Source organism: Oryzias latipes, chromosome 12 (assembly GCF_002234675.1).
Source record: "Oryzias latipes chromosome 12, ASM223467v1".
Lineage (NCBI taxonomy): Eukaryota > Metazoa > Chordata > Actinopteri > Beloniformes > Adrianichthyidae > Oryzias > Oryzias latipes.
In genome coordinates this window covers 11,100,000-11,121,737 of record NC_019870.2, presented here as the reverse complement: position 1 = coordinate 11,121,737, position 21,738 = coordinate 11,100,000, and the positions used below count along the sequence as shown (strand labels likewise).

The 21,738-nt window shown below is 40.3% G+C and overlaps 1 protein-coding gene across 1 annotated transcript in view; it reads right to left on the bottom strand.

Annotated features, from left to right (window-relative positions):
* brinp1 (BMP/retinoic acid inducible neural specific 1) overlaps positions 1 to 21,738 on the bottom strand; it is a 136,510-nt gene that overhangs the window by 16,037 nt on the left and 98,735 nt on the right. Inside the window, exon 6 of the mRNA XM_023960391.1 lies at positions 1,493 to 1,729. Within this exon, the coding sequence (XP_023816159.1) occupies positions 1,493 to 1,729 (237 nt within the window). The remainder of the gene's footprint in view (positions 1 to 1,492; positions 1,730 to 21,738) is intronic.

Below are 21,738 nucleotides of genomic sequence, written 5' to 3'. Positions count from 1 at the left end.
GCATGATCACTAGATTAACTAATACAGACCACAGTGCATTTCGTTTGAGCAATTTGTAAATTTGAATAAAATATATATATATATATATATATATATATATATATATATATATATATATATATATATATATATACATATACATATATACACATATATATATATATATATATATATATATACATATATACATATATATATACATATATATATATATATATATACATATATATATATATATATATATATATATATATATACATACATATATATATATATATATATATATATATATATATATATATATATATATATATATACTGTATTATCCAGGTTTTCATCATCAGACACACAGTGGATTCATATTTTATTATTCATTATAGTATACAGATTATATTCATATTTACCAGATCTTTCTTTCATCAAATAGGTGATTTTTAGATTAGGAATACATTTAAAAAAGAGCAATCTGTGTAGAATCTAGAGTACTATAGTCCTGCACTAAATAGCCCTTTAGGTCTGTCGGAAGAGTGAGGGAATTTGGAGGTGGCCCATGTCTCATGGCATTGTATAATCAGTGCTACTCATTTTGATTCATGGTGTAAAAGGAAAACTTTTTAATTCCTGGAAAACAACCTAAAAAAAATATATATATATATATGATCAATTAGTCTGAGGTTACTAATTGCATGTAAATATTTTGAGTCATATTGATCTTGCTTAATGGTGAAATTAAATACAGTGCGATGCTAACCTACACAATAGGACATGCTTTTAGTTCTTGCAGAGGTCCTGGAATATTCTGACAATTTTTTTTGTTTTTTATGTTTTCTATGGCTAAACTAAACATTAAGCAAAATTGGTTTAACATTTTACTACATTTCCAGCTACATTTTGGATCTAACAGTGGACATTTTTGTTTGTTTTTCTATCCAATAATAAAAACAAGAGTAAAACAGTCATTTTACACTCATGTTTTTTCTTCTAAATATGGAAATTATCATTTCCGTCCAACAAGTCAAATTCTATGTCCTGTCATCCTCCTTTTTTTTCCCTTTTCTGTGGTTGGAACAAACTTTATACACATCTCTTTCCACCGTAATGGCTAAAATTAATTTTCCCCTATGGAACAAAAAGAAATATCTGCTACTGGCAGTTTTTTCTGAGTATTATTTCAAACTTTATGCATTATATACACAGCATGTAGTTCCTGGTGTATTGCAGTTTCGATCACGTAATATGGTAACGCATGCTTTGCCTCCCCAACAACAACAAAAATAATAATAACCACTAAGAATAAACATAGCTTTTTTTTCCTAATTTACTGTTAGCAAGTTAGAAAAGCTTTAACATGAACATTTATTGTGATGTTTTTAATAAAAGTTTGAAATGCCCTAAGTCCTAAATGCATTACAATTTTTTCCTCCCAAAGTTGTTTTGCTTTCCACGAGTAAATGTCTGGTGTTCCTAAAACTTTTATGAGTTTTCAGCTTACCAGAGTTTTCAAAGTCTTTATAGGAGGATGCCCATGACTCAGACATCCCAGACAGGGTGTTTTCCATGATCTGGATGTCGGTAATGGGACAGTTGCACTGGGGATAATCCTCGCCGCACAGGCAGATGCACTGGTTGTTCCGACACATATACTCCCCTTCTCCGTTGCACATAATGTAGCTCAGGGCTGACTGGACAAATTTCTCCTGCAGGTATTCTGGGAAAATGACCTGAAGGCCTGAAACACAGGAAAAAGGGAGATTTTAGTCTTTCACTTTTCTTCTTTTAAGGTGAAATTTAATGTCAAGTCACAAAAAACAACAACAATTGTTTAATTCAAAACATGCACTTTCTTACTTTCGCATATTTAATTTTATATTTTATATTTTATTTTATAAAATATAAATATTTTATTTACTAAACGCTTGAAAAAAATGGATCCTTATAATGAAGTGGTAACATATAATAACTGCCTCATGTTTTATGTATATTTTTCCAAAAACGTGCATTAAAGCTCAACTATTTGACTACAGCTGCTTATGGTGAGTCACTCTGAATGTGACAATAAATACCAGAGATTGATCCTCTTCTGGGATTCAACAAGTTTCCTCTACTATGTATTTATTTCCCATCCTGCACCGGGAGCCTCTGCATACATTTTGCCACAAACTTCATACGTTTTTTTTTTTGTTATTTCATACTCAACTTGACAGTTACATTAAAGCTGCTTATTTAAAATACAAAAGGCCAGTCAAAAACCTTTAGGGGCGGTCTGTCCTTTCAGGCTACTCTCTGACAGGGGCATTTACAGTTTTTTTGGATTCCGACCCGAACCATATCTCACCCACGGAATCTCACACAATTGAATGTCGGACAGCTAACAGTGCAGGCGCTTTCTTCACTTCAGAGCAACACAAAGAATAAATCTCCAGCTCTACAAGCCACTGGATTGGAAAAAAAACTAAATGGATTTTTCCTCCTTGTATGAAACAATATATTGGCGAGGCTATATTCTTGTCTAATAGGTTTTTATATGTCAGCAGTAATTCAGCAGACCACATGCACACAGGGAGTAAGACAAAAACATGTTTTTGAGAGTTGAAATATTGCATTATCTTCTCCACTCCCATATTATTTTCAACTTTGGCTGAGAACCTATTTATGCAAAGTCAACATATTGCAGTTGAAATGAAAGGGAAAGTAAGCGCGTAATTCCATACTGTACACATGAATCATTTGCGGGGTTTTGTCGCGCAGTCGAATGGCATCTCATTATGCATTTGCATGCGGCAATTAATGCTCATTATTTTCACCCACCAAAACGGTAATACATAACTGTGGGTAATTTAGAGACGGATGAAGGCCTTAATGATTTGGATGGAAAACAGAGTACACGTTCAGCCGCCATCATTAGGGTGACAGCCTGTGAAGGAAATGTAGCACAAACTGTGTTTTTGGCTAGTCATGCAGCAACACGATATTTACACCAAAGGTGCAAAGTTAAGTCAGTCTTTGTCAGCCAAAATTCTGCATCCCTTCTTTTAAAATAATAAGCTCTTTTCTTCACCACACCTCGTCAGAGCTGCTCCTCATCAGAGAGGAAAGGAACAGAAGGAAGCATGGATGGAGGGAATAAAAGGGATGGATGGATCATGTCTGACCACAAAAGAGTTCGTCTGCCCAGGGCTTTTTTTCCATCAGGCCCTGTCTGGATCCAATATTCATTTAGCTTGATGTATTCCTGGGCTTGAAACTTTAATGTGATTTGTGGGAAAATCCAGATGGCAAGTTCACGGATCAACGCAGCTCACTGACAGTGCTGGTGCCAGCGGCCGCCCGCACAATAACGCCAAGTGCCTCAGACCGCCCTGCACCAGCCCTCATACCATCATCACTTACATGTTTCCTTTTTATGATATGCGTTCTTTGATACTAGAGGGTTCCAGGAGCAACTGTTTCGTTTATGCTATCTCTTCTTTTTGTTGCCTTTTTTAGACCCCAAGAGTTGATGTCTCAGAGTTGATGTCCATACTCCCCGTCTTACTCCCTCCTACACATCTTTTACTGTCTTACTTCATTACACTCACTCCAAGCCACATATACACACACACACTCTTGTGTACCTTGACTCCACCTCCCATCATCCTTTGGCTCTCATTCACTCCATCAATCACTCTCCTCGTCCCTGTTTCTTCACCTCTCCTGCTCTCCTCTACATTTTCCCGCTGAGCACGTATTCAAGTATTGGAAGCTTCATGTCTTGTCCTCCCACTTCGCTGCAGAAAATGATGTCATGCAATAAAAGTAAATCCATCAACATTTGTTAGTGCGGTGCAGCCTGAGTAAGAGAAATGGAGCCCTCAGGCTCAGGGAGAAAAAAAAAATTAAATGAGAAACTAATCAGAGGTAAAAACATCTATCTTTCTGACTTTCCCAGCTTGCCCACGTTAGCGCAATAACATGTGACAAAGCTGAAAACGATTGGGCCGTAGGGCTGCAGTTTGTTTGGCTCAGAGGTGGGTGTAAGCGGAGGGAAACAGCAGATACTGGGGCAGGGCATTACACTTATCATCGTTAAAGAGGGGATGATGAAACGAAAGGTACATTTCACCATGCTCATGCAGCTATTTGATAACCTCCAACTTCATGCTCTGTCAGTCCAAATAATTCCCTTCACTCCCCCATGCCTGACTTGCTCTAAATAAATAAAATGAAACCTAATAGCATTTCATCACAAGCTGTGGTATACTTCTTCAACATAATTTGAAGGATAAAAGCTGACAAATATAGCACAAGTACTAAAAGATGGAGACTCTATGACTTTGGTCTTTCATTATGTCTCTTTTAAGACTTCTTTTTTTTTCTTTTTCTTTGCATGGTGATAGATAGGCAGTGTGAGCCTCTACTGAGGCTTGTAACTGCCTTGGCAAGCAGTTGCCTGCTTATTGCAATGCAACGCTCCACCTCATAAGTTACAGTTTCATTAAAGATTAATTGACCATTGTGTGGCCGCAATTTCGCAAAATAATCATTACTTAATCCACTGGTGCAATAAAGTGCATTACTTCAATGGGGGACATTAAATTACCATTGTAGGTTATTGTTGCCGCTGCAATACAAATTCAAAAAGCTCTGAAGTAGAAGTTGGTTCCTTTCTCTTCTATTGCCCGCCCCTGAATATTTATGCGGAAGAGTTTGAAGAGCTCCCTCTACATGTGAACTGCCATTTTATGTAGGTTAAAGAAGAGTGTGTATTGGGTTTGACAGAGGATAACAAGTTCCACTAGAGCTCTTCTCTCAGAATATGTTAGCATTTTTCTAAAAATTATGTTTGAGGTGTTTTTAGCATTTAGATGGATAATGTGATCATCTCTGCGCTTAGTAGATCATCCTAGATTATCATAAGTGCTCATAGGAGTACAGTGCAAACAAGCCTTATTGGTAAAACGAGATTGTTACTTCCTCTTATTTGAACTTTCATTTTGAAATATTTTGCCAAATATTTGCAACTTAACCATCTTTTAGGTCCCAAACTTTATTATTATTTTTTGTAAATTATTTTGTGCCATTTTCCCCCCATTATATTTTAAAAAAGAGGCAAAAAAAAACAAGAAAAGATGAGTCTTTATGCAAATTCCTGTTTCCTGATTAACCTGTAGATCTCAAAAAGCTTAAATTATATTTGAAAACAAAAACTCACAATGCAGGTAGAACTGTCACTAAAGTACATTTAAAAATAGTCCTAACTTTTGTTTATATTTCTTTTTTTCTATGAAATGCTAAAATCAAATGTTAAACATCCACTATCGTTAACGCTTTACTTGTGTTCCCAGTAGTTTTTTTATTATTATTTTATTATTATTATTTAATATATTATTTAAATTTTTTATTTGATAAAAGGGCTTTATTGGGGGAACTGGGTGGATGAAGGGAGAAATCGGGTGGGGGAGGGGTACTAATTTTTTGTTAATGTCCTTTGTTTTATTTATTTGTTAGGTATGTCTGTTTTTGAGCACTGAATTTTACATCTGTATTTTATTTGTTTTTTTGTAAGGCGCTTTGTGCTTTAACACAAATGAAAAGAAAATAACATTTATTTATGAGTTGACTGTTGGCACAGAGCAAGGCCGCCCCCACTTCCCACCACCATTTCTATTTACAAACTCTCCTGCTAGCTTACAGCCCCTCACATCCCCAACCTAACATTACTTGTGTAAATAAAATAGCAAGTATCAGAGCTATCTAATCGTTTTGTTTTGAGCCAGATTGGAGAAGGGAAACAAAGGCGCACATGGATTAAGTTGTCTACAAGTGGATATATCAGAATGGAGTGCAGCAGGGAGCTTGTGGCTTGCCCTTTCACAACTAGAATCTTTTTCAACTGCATTTTTTCATATGCTCATGATTTACAATGATTTGAATTAAGAAATACTCAGAAATGCATATTCAAGCCATATTTTCTTAATATATGTCCTCCAAACATCACAAGACAAAGCCAAAACAACATGTTCAAAAGCCAAAAATGCTATTTTTAATTGGAATGGATCTTTGAGGTCAATACTGGACTGTGATAAGCAGGTTTTGTATACATTTACAGTGGAGCAAAAAAAAGGATTTAGACAGCCACCAATTGGGGAAACCCTCCCACTTAAAAAAGATGTGACAGGTCTGTAATTTTCACCATAGGTATAACACCTCAACTATGAGAGACAACATGGAAAAATCAATCCAGAAAATCGCATTGTTAGATTTTTAAAGAATGTATTTGTAAATTATGGTAGAAAAAAAGAGCCTACAAACCAACAAACAAGCAAGATTTCTGGCTCTCACAGACCTGTAATATCTTCTGCAAGAAGGTGCTCTGTCTTCCACTCATTACCTATATTATTAGCACCTGTTTGAACTGGTAATCTATACCAAAGGCACCTGTCCACAACCTCAAACACTCACTCTCTGAACTCCACTATAGCCAAGACCAAAGAGCTGTCTAAGGACACCAGTGGGGTCAAATGATCAGAAGATGAAGATGGTGAGCAAAAATCCCAGACCACACAGGGGGACCTAGTGAATGACCTGCAGAGAGCGGGACCAAAGTAACAAAGGGTACCATCAGTAACACACTACGCCGCCAGTGGCAGACGTGTCCCCCTGCTAACACCAGTACATTTGCAGGATGAACCAGAGGAGGATTGGGACAATTTCCTATGATCAGATGAAACCAAAATAGAGCTTTTTGGTAAGAACTCTACTCATCGTGTTTGGAGGAGATTGAATGTTGAGTTGGATCCAAAGAACAGCATACCTACTGTAAAGCATGGAGTTGGATGAATCATCACTAAAGGGAATAGGACCACTGATTTGTGTAAAAGAAAGAATGAATGGGGCCGTGTATCGACAGATTTTGAGTGAAAACCTCCTTCCATCACCAAGGGCAATATGAATGAAACGTCGCTGGGTCTTTCAGCATGACAACAATCCCAAACACACTGGAGCAGCTTCGTAAGAATGATTTTAAGATCCCAGAGTCCCTTAGCCAGTCTCCAGATCTCAACCACATAGAAAATCTTTAAGGAAGTTGAACATCAACGTTGCCCAGCGATAGCCCCAAAACCTTTCTGCTCTAGAGGAGATCTGCATGGAGGAATGGGCCAAAATACCATCAACAGTTTGTGAAGACCTTGTAAAAACTTAAAGAAAACGTTTGACTGCTGTCATTGCCAACAAAAGGTAAATAAGAAAGTACTGAGTTGAACTTGTGTTATTGACCAAATACTAAGTTTCCACCGTTTTTACAAATAAATTATTCAAAAATCAGACAATGTGATTGTCTGGATTTTTATTTTTTTTCATTTTGTCTCTCATACTTGAGGTTTACCCATGATGAAAATTACAGGCCTCTCTCATATTTTTAAGTGGGAGAACTTGCACAATTGGTGGCTGACTAAGTACTTTTTTGCCCCACTATACAAGCTCCCAGTGGCTCACAGACGGTGCTCCACAGTAAAAAAAAGGGAAAAATAAATTAGATAAAGGCAAAAGTAAATTAAGGTTACCTTATTTTTCCCCAAATGCTCCCAGACTTGAAATGCTTTAATTTTTTTAATCTAAAATGTGTTTGGGGACGTGCTTGATATTAACTGCTCCTGCACTTTTGTTGCACTCTTGAAACAACTGTGTCATGTGCTGCCATGTGCCACCTCACAGCAGTAGCACTGGGCCTCAGCTGGCACGAGAGTTTTGCCCCCCCCGACTCCCCGCGTGCGCACAAAAACACACCCAGTCATGCACACAACCGCATGCACCCCTTTTTGCGGGCTCTTAGAGATTTCACATGTTTTACAAGACCCCTGGAGATGGGGAGGGGAGACACATGACAGGCTCTGACATTTCCATCACAGCTAAAGAGACACAACTGTCCCCAAAGTGTCATCATCTGCTGCAGACACATTTCAAATCTGGAATTCCGATCTACGACGGAAAAGCCACATCAGACATCCGTAAACACGTGGAGACGGATAATTTAAGTGGCATCAATTTTAGATAAATTCTTGCTATTATTTCACATATACTCTACTGTGTCAGGCCATGGCTGATCAGGTTGGTCACTCATTATCTGGGACTTAAGCTTAAAAACAAGTTAAAATCACAATAAATAACATCATGTCTTGGGTTTAACCAACATATAGGTAATATGATTTGAAATAGATTTTAAAATGTTAATGCTTACTAAAAGAAAACATGTCTGTGCCTTTTGTAGACCTAAGTTGTCTTTTTATATCTATACTTGTATGCAATACATACATATAAGCTATAAAAGCAATATATAACAAAAAATTAAAAAGTAATTTAATTTATAAAACAGTTTAAAATTTCACAAATACAATATCTTTTTAAAAATCCTTTGTCTAATTTTTGTATGGTGCTGGTATCAAAAGGGCCAAAAAGAAAACACTATACAGATAAGTGAGGTTCGATGCAGCTAAATAAATATAAATGAATAAAAATAAATAAAAAAAATTGCACAGATTGTAGCACTTGGAAAAATGGCAGCCTACAGCTAGCAGAAGCGAGCATGGAGAAACGCTGATTTATGGTCATGCTGGCCTAAATGGAAACTCACTCTTGATTGACCACTTCCAATTGAAAGCTGACCCTCAGGTCAACATGGAAAGATTTCATCAGCTTCTGAGTTTTGCGCACGTTAGAGAAAAGTGGAAAAAAGGGGAGAAAAAAAAGTGTTCAGTCATCCACCTTGAAAATCATCCAGTGTTATCAGCTGCCAGGCCAAGAAAGGGATGGACGTTTTCATAAAGCCAAGAGTTGCCTTCTATGAATGGATCCCCTAGAGAGGCGCTTCCACAATCTGCCCTGACAAGATCTAGAGGCCAAATCTACCATGAAATATTGCATTTGGAATGCTGGTTTATAGTTTTATGGCTATTATATGTAAGGTACAAAAGCTGAATGTAACTTTTATTGAAAATTTGATATATCCCATATAACTTTTAAAACATTTGCTCTTTAAATATAATTGTCAAACATATTATTTTTAGATAAATTATTCAATGATAAAGAGAAGAATGTATTTTATTATATTAACAAGGTAAAGGCAGGAAAGTAACATGATTTTAAAAGAAAGTTGAACAACATGTTTGTTTTTCTTCTCCATTTATACTTGGAAGGAGGGACACGCATCGAGCGACAGAGCAATGACTATTGAATTCATCACTCTCTGCACTACTTGCCTACAGGGCCAGTTTAATTTATTTTCACTTCACCACTTTGAAAACTGTTGGCTCAGGCTATTCTAACATATTCATAAATCTCCCTAGATAGGCTCATGGCTCTTCCTAGATAGGCTCTTGAGGAAACTGGAGAAAGAGATGGAAAAGAGGCAAATTAGTTTGCTTTGTTTTGACTAATTTATGACAGCCACGTTGGAGGTGAATGGGTCCTTCCAAGGTAATGGCTTGCGGAGGCTCCAGAGCCGTTTATCTTTTATGGAGAAAATATAAATAACCGCTTTGCTAATTTTTACCTCCAGCACGTATGGTGGAAATTTATACAAATTCTTTAAAAAAAGGCCTTTTTTTACTTGTTGCTTAGCACAGATTCCACAACTACTATAACCATGACTGTCGTTTTGACTGCTAGGACATTAAATTTGTGTACAATTTGAATTATATTAGAAGGGTGTAAGAATATTTGGGACAATGGTTGAAAACACATCAGGACACTAAATGAAAACTATCATTCAGTGTCCCATTGTTACCAAAACATTATGAGCTAATTAGTTTTCTTTCATGGAATATTCATGCCTTTTCCAATTCATGGTAACCTGTGTCTCTGTCATTCTGTTTTAGTTTGTTTGTCTCTCTTGGGTTATAATGAAGTTATAACTAGATTTTAGCTTGAGAGTTCAGAACAGCATCAAAAACCAATTCAATACCACCACTGTCAGACTTTATTGAAATACAACATTTTTATATTTTCTTATTTTATCAATTTTAGTCTTTAAATAATGATCTATAAATGTCTCTATGAACTGGCACCTAAACCTTCTATTAGTAACAGACAGATATGCAGCAGAGTGGAATTTGAGTCTTTAGTTGAAACTGTAAGGTTTCATTTTTCAATACTTCTTTTGCCAAAACTGCACTTGCTGTGAAATGCGTAAGATTCTGGAATTTAACCACAGGTTTGAGGTCTGTGACCAGTTTAAGCCATAAAAAAAAAACAAAGAAAAACTGTTGTCTGCACCAGCGGCAGCGCCTAAAAAAGTTTCTGCTCAAAGAAAAAAATTAAAAAAAGATAAACAAACCACTTTGGCCGTTTTTACTTTTACTAAAGTGCATTTTGTTATTTTCATTTAACTCGTTTGATTTTTTCCAAATTTTAAAAATGCTTGCGTAAATATAATATTTAATCTTTTGCATTACTCAACAATTTAGGCATGGAATTACCCAACACTCATGAGAAGAAAACTAGAATAGTTATCCTCGTGGGATTCAGTGCCTGTACTATATAAGCATAATTTACAAAAATGCTGTAGATTTGCTTAAAAGCCTTGCGTAAAGTGGTTGTGTGCAACCGCTTGACGAAAGACTTTTAATCACATCTACAGCTTTTTTTTTAAATATTAATAATGAAACAAATAAACACACATATAGAGGAAATGTCAGGGTCTTATAGGTCCATATGTTATTTTTTAAGTTAGGACATTGCAAATTTTGAAATGAGTCAAACTGACCGACTGCCTTGTTAGCCATAATGTTCATACTTCTTTTTTTCTTCATCAAATCTATTACCAATTACAGTATTTAAAATAAAAGAAAAAAACAGATTTTTCTTTTATTTATTTTTGGCATCCAACGTTGTTGTAAGTAGAAACATTTCCACAAAAATGGTCTGTTTCATGTGCAATTTAGAATACTTAATCATAAAGATTTAAGTTCATAAAGGTGACTCATTAAATCTTTCTGTTTAAATATAGCTAAAACCTTTGCTCATCCAATTTCTCATTCCCCACTAACTATTTTTACTTCTTGGTCTCTGAAGTGGCACAAAGTGACTGGCCAAATCCAATATCATCAGGTTTCTAAGCTTTAGCCTGGAGAGAGGACAAACAAATAAAGATCTCATTAATAGGGGAGAGTAGAAGTTATCTAACTCCCAAATGTAGAAAGGCTAAACAGAGAAGCTCTTTTATTTGAATCAAGCAAAGAGAATTGGCCGGTCATGGTATTTTTTTAAATGTCTCATTAGACAGGATCCATTGTATTGTTAGTAAAGTTATACAAAGGAAGCATTTTTAAGGAGATATTTGAGAATAAAAAGGATTCAAAAGCACAAGAGTTTTTTTTTTTTTTTTTTTTTTTTTTTTTGCCAAACATGTAATACACCAAACAGTGGGACAGAAGAGAGAACATTTACTTTAGGCTTTGATAGGTAGCTTCCTTGATGTCAGAAACCACTACAATATTCTAGTCTGAAGCACGGGGACTATCCAGAGTATGTCATATCTGCAGTGTGTTATCTGTGGCTCACAGCACCGGCAGCTCACAAAGAGCAGACCACAGGGGTGACGGGTGGGGAAAAAAAAATATTATCATCTCCAAATGTGGCTATTTAAGGGAGCCAGTTTAAATGTCTCCGAGAAAATGTGACGACAGCTAAATCTACCATTTGGAGCTCATTTCTTGCTTTTGAACTGCACTGCTGTCTCGGAAATTTCAACACCTGAAGCCAACACGGAAAATAAAGGAGACTGTTAAGAGAAAAAAAGAAAAAGCTTGATCATACATTTCTAATCTGCTCCATGCAAAAAAAGTTCTTCAGTCACATTTATGTCTCCTTGTGTCAGAGGTTGGGCAGAGGTTTAGAGTAAAAAACTAAAAGAGAAAAGCATGATTAAAAATTGAATGAGAGTGCATTTTCTAATACTGCATTCTTCGACTGGCGTCCATGCTCCTTCCTTTTGGCGGATGTGTTGTAATATCTTTGTTTTCTAGTGGTAAAGGTAAATAAATAATACAAAATCTAATTATAAAGAACATATTCCTAGTGACTAAAAGGCAGACAGATAGTCACACATTTCACTCCTTTGATTATGTTTAAACTTTTGTTTTATTAAACATGACTTCTTTGAACAAAAGAAGCTTTTCACTAGAAATTGACAACGTAGCTCCTTGACACACTGCTGCAACTAAAGGGATTAGGGAGATTAAAACAAAATGCTGGGTTAATATAATAACGATCTCCAGACAGAAAGTGTGGAAAATTTGAGTGTTTTCTTCTATGTCTTCTATTGCCTAATTTAGCCCCAAATAACATGACAAAGAAAGCAATAAAGATAGAAAACTAGAAAGTAGTAGGAGTATCCCTTATAGGCTTTCATATTAGCCAGACTTGGTTTCAGGGTCTGGCAAGCTAAGTGGGAGGGCATTTAAAAAGCATTCGTTCTAATGGACTGCGAGTGTGATTGCTGGAACTAAATGAGATAAAACACAACTCTAACTTTGGAAAAATAATTGCACGGAAATCATTAGTGAATGCAAATACCATATGCGTTGTAAGCCTGTCAGTTGTACAATGAGTACTTGCTAGTTCCTCTTTTTGAAGAAATATTTATTCTCTTCAGGTCCGTCCAGGTCCTCTCTTTGAGATTGAGTTCAAAAAGTTGGCTTTTCGAAAAGATAACGCTGGTCTTCTTGGCGGTCCTTTGGTGGAATAAATTGTTTTCTTAGAGTAATTGTATTGCTGCATGACCTACTTTTGGCTTGGGTTCACTTAACAGGGGGATGTCCTGGCATTTTCAATTAGAAATTACTGTTCCTGTTCAGCACTCATCTACAGAGATATATTTGTCTTTTTAACAGCCCTGCCACGCAAGTGCTTTCTACCTGGTGCTTTGGACTGATGGATACTAAGATCTGCTAACATGAGAAAAAATCTTAAGCCTTTTCATATACATGTCATTTTTATTGCAGTTTGTCCTTTAAATTGTCCAAAACAACTGACCAACCAACCAACAGATTAATAGTTTGTTTAAATGATTATATATGTTGTATTTATAGATTGTATCATTCTCCCAATTCCACCGTCAGGTCATACCACTGACTCTAAAAATGGTACCTAAATCCTTTCTGCTTGACACTCAGAAGTAAGTGTTGCATTGGTGGGGGTCAAACCACCAAACAGTTCTTGAGTGTGACAGAGTGTGTCTAGTCTCCTGCGGAAGGGTGAAATGTGGAAAAAAAAAAGTTTTTTGACAGGCCAGAGGAAGAATTAGGGGTTTGGGGGTTTATCCTTAACATTTGGGATGGCTTTGAGGGTCAGGCATGTGTGAAAAAAAAGAGCAGCATCCAAAACCAGACAGTTGGGTGCTGCTCGTGAAAAGTTGTAGACAGGAGCAGCTTCATCTTACAGGGAGCACAGATGTGTTTTGGAGTTCCCTTGAAGCTAGTATGGCCACCTTTAAGGACGTCATGAAGATAGAACGTACAATTGTTGTGCACGTGGTAAATGTATTGTGAAGTATCTGTAAGGCTAATGTAAGTTGAACGCACTTATGACTTATGATTGATGCTGTCTTACGTTCCCTTATGCCACACTGTAGTGATTCATAAGGTCCAAGTACTGGTTTACTACCTGACCTTGCCAAAAATGTTGTATGCATGTGATACTGTACGTAAGTGCCCAAAGGATGCAAACACATACTACACTCTTAACGTCTAACATCATTATTTCTAACAGCCAGGCTACATACAAAGAGCGTGCATTTATCACATCAACAGCACTAACGGCTTCTTGCACAGTCTGGAGGATCTGGAGGTGCTAAAAAAAATGAACAATCTGTACGCTGTGTCTGCGTCTCACCTACTGCAACCTTACCCTCACATGTTGTGTTCACTACAACCTATTGGCTGCAGCATGCGGGTTTGAAAAAAAAAAAAAAGTACAAGCTCACCAAGCGGTCCACAACTTTGATATTTCTTCTGGGCTACCACAGTGCCCCATACAAGTTTGCCTATTTTTTGCCCACAAACAGTCCATATCCACCCGTAAGGAGAGTCATGTTCATAATTTTGCCAACAGGTTTGTGATTGTTCTTCAGGAGAAGTCCTGAGAGGTGTGCACTCCTAGGAACTAGGTGCTGCTTACGCAGTTTTACACAAGCTTCATTGTGAGTCATAGTGTATCTACTATGGAGGCCTTATCTGCTCAAGATAATCCTTTTTTTTTAAATAGCTTTCCCAACTTTAAGAAACAATTGATCTTAGTATGACCAAATGCTCTTTAAAGTCTAGGTATGTGAGGCTGAATGAAGAGCATGAGTGGTGTCTCACGAGGACGTGTATAATGACACTTAATTGGGTCTTAGGAGGGTAAAATAATGGACTAGATGACCTATAGAACCACCAGCTTTGGCTTCTTCACTCATTATTATTCCATGTCCCCTTCTAAATATCTGTCCACTACACACCTTATCAGTCATCTTGCCTTGCTCAGACCCATGCATCGTCATACTACACATTGCCATTTTCTCCAATGAACTCTTCTATAAACAGTATGCAACATTCTCAGCTGAAGTAATTATAGTTTGAAAGGTTTATTTATGACAGCAGTTACCACCATTCAAGCTCGCATGCGTTCATGATCTGCCGTTTACTGACGACCCACAAAACTAATTTCAGCGTAAAAATCAGGCTGAAAATAGCATGGCGTGAATTGTCCTTAAAAGGCCCCTTAGTGACTCGGCAAACTACTGCATCAAGTGCTTTGCTGTTTTAGTGATTTCTTTTCTTTTTGGTCGACTGCTTCTCTGAAGGGTTTTATGGTCTTTATTTCCCTCCTTTTGTACACAATCTGACAGTAGATTGATGGAGTTTTCTTCCATTTGTACACAATCTGACAGTGGATTGATGGAGTCTAAGCTCTTTACACATGGCCTAGTGACGAGTCTCACGAGTAACAATCACTCTTTTCTTGAAGCCCTCCAAAAGTTTTAACAGATCTAGTCTGCGTGTTACTGATATGAAAATTATGTCAACACATTCTTGATTGCCATCAAATCTATGTCCACAAAACCAAATCGTAATTTTATCTCTCATGCTACTTAGTGTCAGTCCAACTTATTGTCCGTCTGAAAGTCAAATAGTCAATGTTATAAAATAAACATTTTGGGATATTAGTTCCTTTTTAAAGTACAGTATATCACTGGAGAAAATGAAATGTGAAAACTGGAAGTTAATAAGCTACAAGAAAAAAAAAAGACCAAAAAATAAATGGTTGGGTAAGTTAACTTTGTTATAAAACTAGAAGATTCTCTATCAATTTAGGCTAAAGTAAAGATCACTTTTTACGTAAATGTTTAAAAAAGATTGTCAATATTGTTTTTTTCTAAATCATCTGTCAATTTCTTGCAATGTAAGATGTCCTGTAACAACAAGCCCTTTTCAAGACCAAAACGCGCAAAATGCAGGGTTAATAAAGATGTTTATTAATTATTTAGGGAAAGTTTTATTTTTTTATGTTTTATTTATTTATTTTTTATCTGCTTTTATACATCTTTTTGTAATTATGCACAATGGGGCTTAGTTTGTAAAAAAATACAAAGGTGTACATACAATTTTGTTAATTTAATACGTGGTAGATTTTCCAGTTATAATTTTACATTCTCTATATATCTTAATGAGGTGTGTATTTAGTAATCTTTACATCGCCAAAACTTTTCGGACTTAATTTTTACAGGAAGTAAGGGCACAGTTGTGTGAATACTTACTTATACCTTATTATTCTATTAAAAATCATGTTTCGGAAGCATAGAAAACACTTTTATTCTACCTGACAACAACAGCAGTCAGCTGAGCTTAAAAATCAGAAGAAGCTTCTGTGCACGCAGATATAAAGGTCAATACTTTTATTATAATGGGGTTTTAAAAGAATTGGTATTGTGGCAAATCTGATACCAGATGTTGCCTGACTAGTTCGGCAACTTGAACCACTCACTTCCACTAGAATGCTGTCATAAAATAAAAAAATAAAAAGACGATAAAATGCTGATATCCCCTCCAAAATAATGACGGAGAAAAAATGGGAGGAAATATTCAATTTATGTTTGATGCTATGGTATGAACTTTCGTGAGCACTCTTAATTATGCCTATAAGCACTAAACTGCTGCTTTGTGACTGATTAGAAAGTGGCATTAACAAGCAGTTTAACACATCAGCCTAATCCAGAACCTTTAAATGATGTGCCTTTTGGTATTAACCCTTAAATACCATATTTATTAAGAAGACTTTGATTGCAGTTAAATATCATTTTAGATAACATGTCATTTGTCATGTGTTTTTAAATACAAAACAGAATGAAGGTGTTTTTCATTATTTTATTTGAAGAATTGACTTATCCATTTAATCAATGTGCTGACTGATTTCATCCACCTCCATTATTCAGTAAGCGTACCTTTAATTGCTAAGCCATTACCTAATCAGTCATTTTTTGATTCAGGTCTTTGTTCAAAGTCAATTCACTTTCAATATTTACACCCTTAACTATAAAACAGTTTTGTGTTAGGGTCTTCTAAAAGAAATGTTCTTTTGTGATTATATTAACACATTCAAAAAGTTACTTATGTCACGGTGCCTGGCGGTCTCCTCCCCCCTCCAGCTCTGCCCTGATGTTCCTGATTGCCACCAGCTGCCATCACTCTCCTCATCATCTTCTGTGGATTCAAAAGGAGATCAACGCCACTACTCGACGCCAGTTTGTTACCCCTTATGGTGACTGCTCTGGTTCTAGCCTCGTTACAGCTTCGTTCCAAGTCTCTGACTCTGACTAATTCTTTGTTCCCTGTCTCAGGATCCTACCGCTCACGAGTGACGGCAGCACGGACCTTCCATTCTACGCCTCAGGAGAACGGAAACCCTCGGCAACCGCTAACCGCTTCAAGACCCTCCAGCCACGCCACAGCCACGTCTAATCTGGACACTCCTCAAACCAGCCATCTTCACATCTGGAGAAAACAATAAATCCATTCTCATCATCCACTTACCCGTCTTCCTTCTGGGTTGCAGCATCTGGGTTCCTCACCCTTGTGAAATCATGACAGAACAAACTGGCCAACTTCCGGACCCAGCTGATCCAGAGGGACTTCGTTTTGCCGTCAGCCAGCAAGGCATCGCCCTGGGCCGCCAAGCCGACGCTCTGTCGCAAGTATCCTCTGCCCAACAGGAACTTTTTCGGCGCCTGGATGGTCTAACGCAAACTTTGATGAATTTAACTGTCCAGGGGGCTACCCCCGCACCATCACCTCCCGCTTCCAGCATCGCCGCAGTTTCCGCTTCCGGTCCGTCACCTGAAAACTACCGACTGCAGCCGGAACCATTCTTCGGCGACGTCGAAGCTTGTGGAGGGTTCCTGCTGCAATGTAGTCTCCTGTTCCAGCAAGCCCCGAGGTATTATGACTCCGACCTCAGCAAGATTACCCTAATCATAAACTCACTCTGCAATAAAGCGCTGCAGTGGGCTCAGGCTTTCCTGGCCGCCAATCCTGTCACCCACCTATCGTACGAGCACTTCATTAATGAATTCAGGCTGGTTTTTGACCAACCCCGTAAGCGGGAGGAAGCCTCACGAAAGCTTCTCGCTCTTAAGCAGCGAAGTCGCTCAGTGAGCGACCACGTCATAGACTTCAGAATCCTGGTGGTGGAAGCCGGCTGGACGGATCCAGCATTGAGAGGGGTCTTCTATCAGTCTTTAAATTAAGTCATTAAGGACCACCTGTGTTCGCAACCAGAAACCCACTCTTTTGAGGAGCTCGTCACGGCGGCTCTCCGTTCGGACACCCGCTTACGTGAACGACAGCATGAAAGACCTCAGCCTCCACGCAGAAGTCCTGCTTATCCACGACAAGGTACGGCGGCACACATTTTTCCTATAACCCAGTCTGAAACCTCTCGCAGTCAGACCGACGAGCCCATGCAGATTGGACACTCCAAGCTTTCCGCAGAAGAGAGGCAGCGACGCCGGATCGAAGGGGCATGCTTTTACTGCGGAAAACCAGGACACCAGGTACACCAATGTAGCCTGCGTTTAAACTCCAAAACCCCCCGCTAGAGGACAGGCCGCGGGCGGGTCAAGTCTTGTCATTTTCTAAAGATTTTCTCCGCATTCCTGTCAAGTTAAGTCATGTTTCTGAAACTCTGGATCTCCACGCTTTGATTGACTCCGGCGCTGAACAGAATCTTATAGATCACAGCCTGGTTACTCGCCTGTCCCTGCCTACAGAGTCCCTTCCTTCCCCTATTAGAGCCGCTGGGTTGGGGGGTCAGCACCTTTCGGTGATTACTCACCGTACGGAACCGGTGTTATTAATTACTTCTGGTAATCATAGAGAACTAGCCCGGTTCTTCGTAACTCAAACCCCCCAGAACCCCATTATTCTGGGGTACTCTTGGCTTCGTCACCACAACCCGCAATTTGATTGGGTCCATCGTCGTATTATTGGTTGGAGCGAGTTCTGCCTCGCTAACTGTTTGCAATCCACTGTTCCACCCGCTAATTCTGCCTCCGTTAAATCTCCTGAGGAGATCGATCTGTCTAACGTGCCTAGTTGCTACCACGATCTTCACACCGTTTTCAGCAAAGTTAAGGCTGGTGCCTTACCTCCCCACCGGCCTTACGACTGTTCAATCACTTTATTGGACGGCGCTCCTCTCCCTAAGAGTAGGCTGTTCAATCTCTCTGGCCCCGTTCTTTACATTCAAGAGGCACTTTCCTCGGGGCACATTCGTCCTTCTTCCTCCCCTGTCGGTGCAGGGTTTTTTTTTGTCGAGAAGAAGGACAAAACCCTCCGACCGTGCATAGATTATCGAGAACTAAATCAGATCACGGTTAAAGACAATTATTCCCTTCCGCTCATCAGCTCTGTCTTTGATTCGATTCAGGAGGCCCGTATCTTTTCCAAGCTTGACCTACGAAATGCTTATCATCTCGTACGGGTCAAGGAGGGTGATGAATGGAAAACCGCTTTCAAAACTCCTCTCGGTCATTATGAGTATCTCGTCATGCCATTCGGGTTAACAAACGCTCCCGCCGTGTTCCAGCGCCTCATAAACGACGTCCTACGGGACTTTATCAACCGCTTCGTTTTTGTCTACCTTGACACCATACTGATCTACTCTAAACATCCTGATCAGCACAGAAACCACGTTCGTCAGGTACTCCAACGATTGTCTGAAAATCAGCTTTTTGTCAAAGCCGAAAAATGTCTGTTTCATTCCACCGTCGTCCCCTTCTTAGGGTACATCTTCGAGGCAGGTAGCATTCGACCCGACCCCGCTAAAATCGAGGCTGTCTCCAAGTGGGAACCCCCTACCACGCGTAAGAAACTTCAGCAATTTTTAGGGTTCGCTAATTTCTATAGGCGGTTTATTAGAAATTACAGCTCCATCGCGGCTCCCCTTACGCGACTCACTTCCACTGTTCGGGCCTACCAATGGAACTCGGATGCCCAAGAAGCTTTTGACACTCTCAAGAACCTCTTCGTTACCGCCCCCATACTAATACAACCCGACCCAGCTAGACAATTCGTGGTCGAGGTTGACGCCTCCGACTCAGGCGTCAGGGCTGTATTATCTCAGCGGGAAGAGTCCTCCAGCAAATTGAAGCCCTGCGCTTTCTTTTCTAAGAAACTGACCCCTGCTGAGCGCAACTATGATGTGGGCAACCGTGAACTTCTCGCTATTAAATTAGCATTGGAAGAATGGCGACACTGGCTGGAGGGTGCGGTTCATCCATTTATTGTTTGGACTGATCACAGGAACCTTTCATACCTTCGCTCCGCCAAGAGACTGAATTCCCGTCAAGCCCGCTGGTGCCTGTTCTTTGACCGTTTCAATTTCACCATAACCTACAGACCAGGAAGCCGCAATATTAAGCCCGACGCCCTCTCACGGAAGTACTGCTCCTCTGATGACCAGGACGGCACCACGAACCCCATCATTCCCTCCACCTGCATCGTTGGAAACGTTACCTGGGACATTGAGAATAAAGTGATGCAAGCTCAAGGTGAGGAACCCGATCACCCAGAACCTCCTGACGGAACACTTTATGTACCCCGATCTCTCAGGTCCGACGTCATCACGTGGGCCCACGCCTCACGTATTGCCAGTCACGGCGGGGTCACCAGGACTCTCTGCCTCCTCCGTCGGCGTTTTTTCTGGCCCTCCATGACTAAGGACGTTAAGGAGTATGTGGCTGCCTGTACCACCTGCGCCCGCTCCAAGACCTCCAACTCACCACCGTCTGGTCTCCTCCATCCGCTGTCCACTCCCGGGTGTCCTTGGTCCCACATTGCCCTGGACTTTGTAACCGGTCTCCCTCCTTCTCAGGGAAACACGGTCGTCCTCCCGGTCATAGACCGCTTCTCTAAATTTGTCCTTTTCATCCCGCTCCCACAGTTGCCCACGGCCACCGAAACCACGGAGATCCTGGTCCAGCATGTATTCCGTCACCATGGTATTCCTGTGGACATTGTCTCGGATCGGGGCCCCCAGTTTGTCTCCCAGGTTTGGAAGGCTTTCTGTGGAGCCTTGGGGGCCACAGTCAGCCTGTCCTCAGGCTATCATCCCCAATCTAACGGCCAAGCTGAAAGAGCTAACCAGGAGCTCGAAACATCACTGCGTTGTCTCGCCGACCGGAACTCCTCTGACTGGTCCAAGTATCTGGTTTGGGCCGAATATGCGCACAACACTCACCCCTCTTCTGCCACAGGCCTGTCCCCGTTCGAGGCTGCTCTGGGGTTCCCGCCTCCGCTGTTTCCTTCCCACGAGTTAGACCTCGCTGTCCCCTCTGTTCAGGACCATCTCCGCCGATGCCAGAGCATCTGGCATCAGACCAATGCTGCTCTGCTCCAGACTAGGGAGACCAATCGCCGTAGGGCCAACCGTCATCGTGTGGTGGGTCCTACATATCACCCTGGTCAGAAAGTCTGGTTGTCATCCCGTAATATTCCTCTTCAGGCTACCTCCCGCAAGCTCGCCCCCCGCTTCATCGACCCTATACTGTGGAAAAGGTCATCAATCCCACCTGTGTCCGCCTCCGCCTCCCAGCGGCTCTCAAAGTCCATCCCACCTTTCATATCTCTCAGGTCAAGCCTGTCGTTGACAGCGCGCTTTGCCCGCCGTCCGCTTCCCCTCTACCCGCCCGGCTCATCGATGGCGCCCCGGCTTATACGGTCAGTCGGATTTTGGATGTTCGCCGCCGGGGTCGCGGCCACCAGTTCCTCGTGGATTGGGAGGGTTACGGTCCGGAGGAACGCTCTTGGGTCTCCCGTTCCCTGATCCTGGACCGTGCCCTCCTTGCTGACTTTTTCCGTGCCCACCCGGATCGGCGTCCCGGACCGCCTGGAGGCGGTCGTTGAGGGGGGGGTACTGTCACGGTGCCTGGCGGTCTCCTCCCCCCTCCAGCTCTGCCCTGATGTTCCTGATTGCCACCAGCTGCCCTCACTCTCCTCATCATCTTCTGTGGATTCAAAAGGAGATAAACGCCACTACTCGACGCCAGTTTGTTACCCCTTATGGTGACTGCTCTGGTTCTAGCCTCGTTACAGCTTCGTTCCAAGTCTCTGACTCTGACTAATTCTTTGTTCCCTGTCTCAGGATCCTACCGCTCACGAGTGACGGCAGCACGGACCTTCCATTCTACGCCTCAGGAGAACGGAAACCCTCGGCAACCGCTAA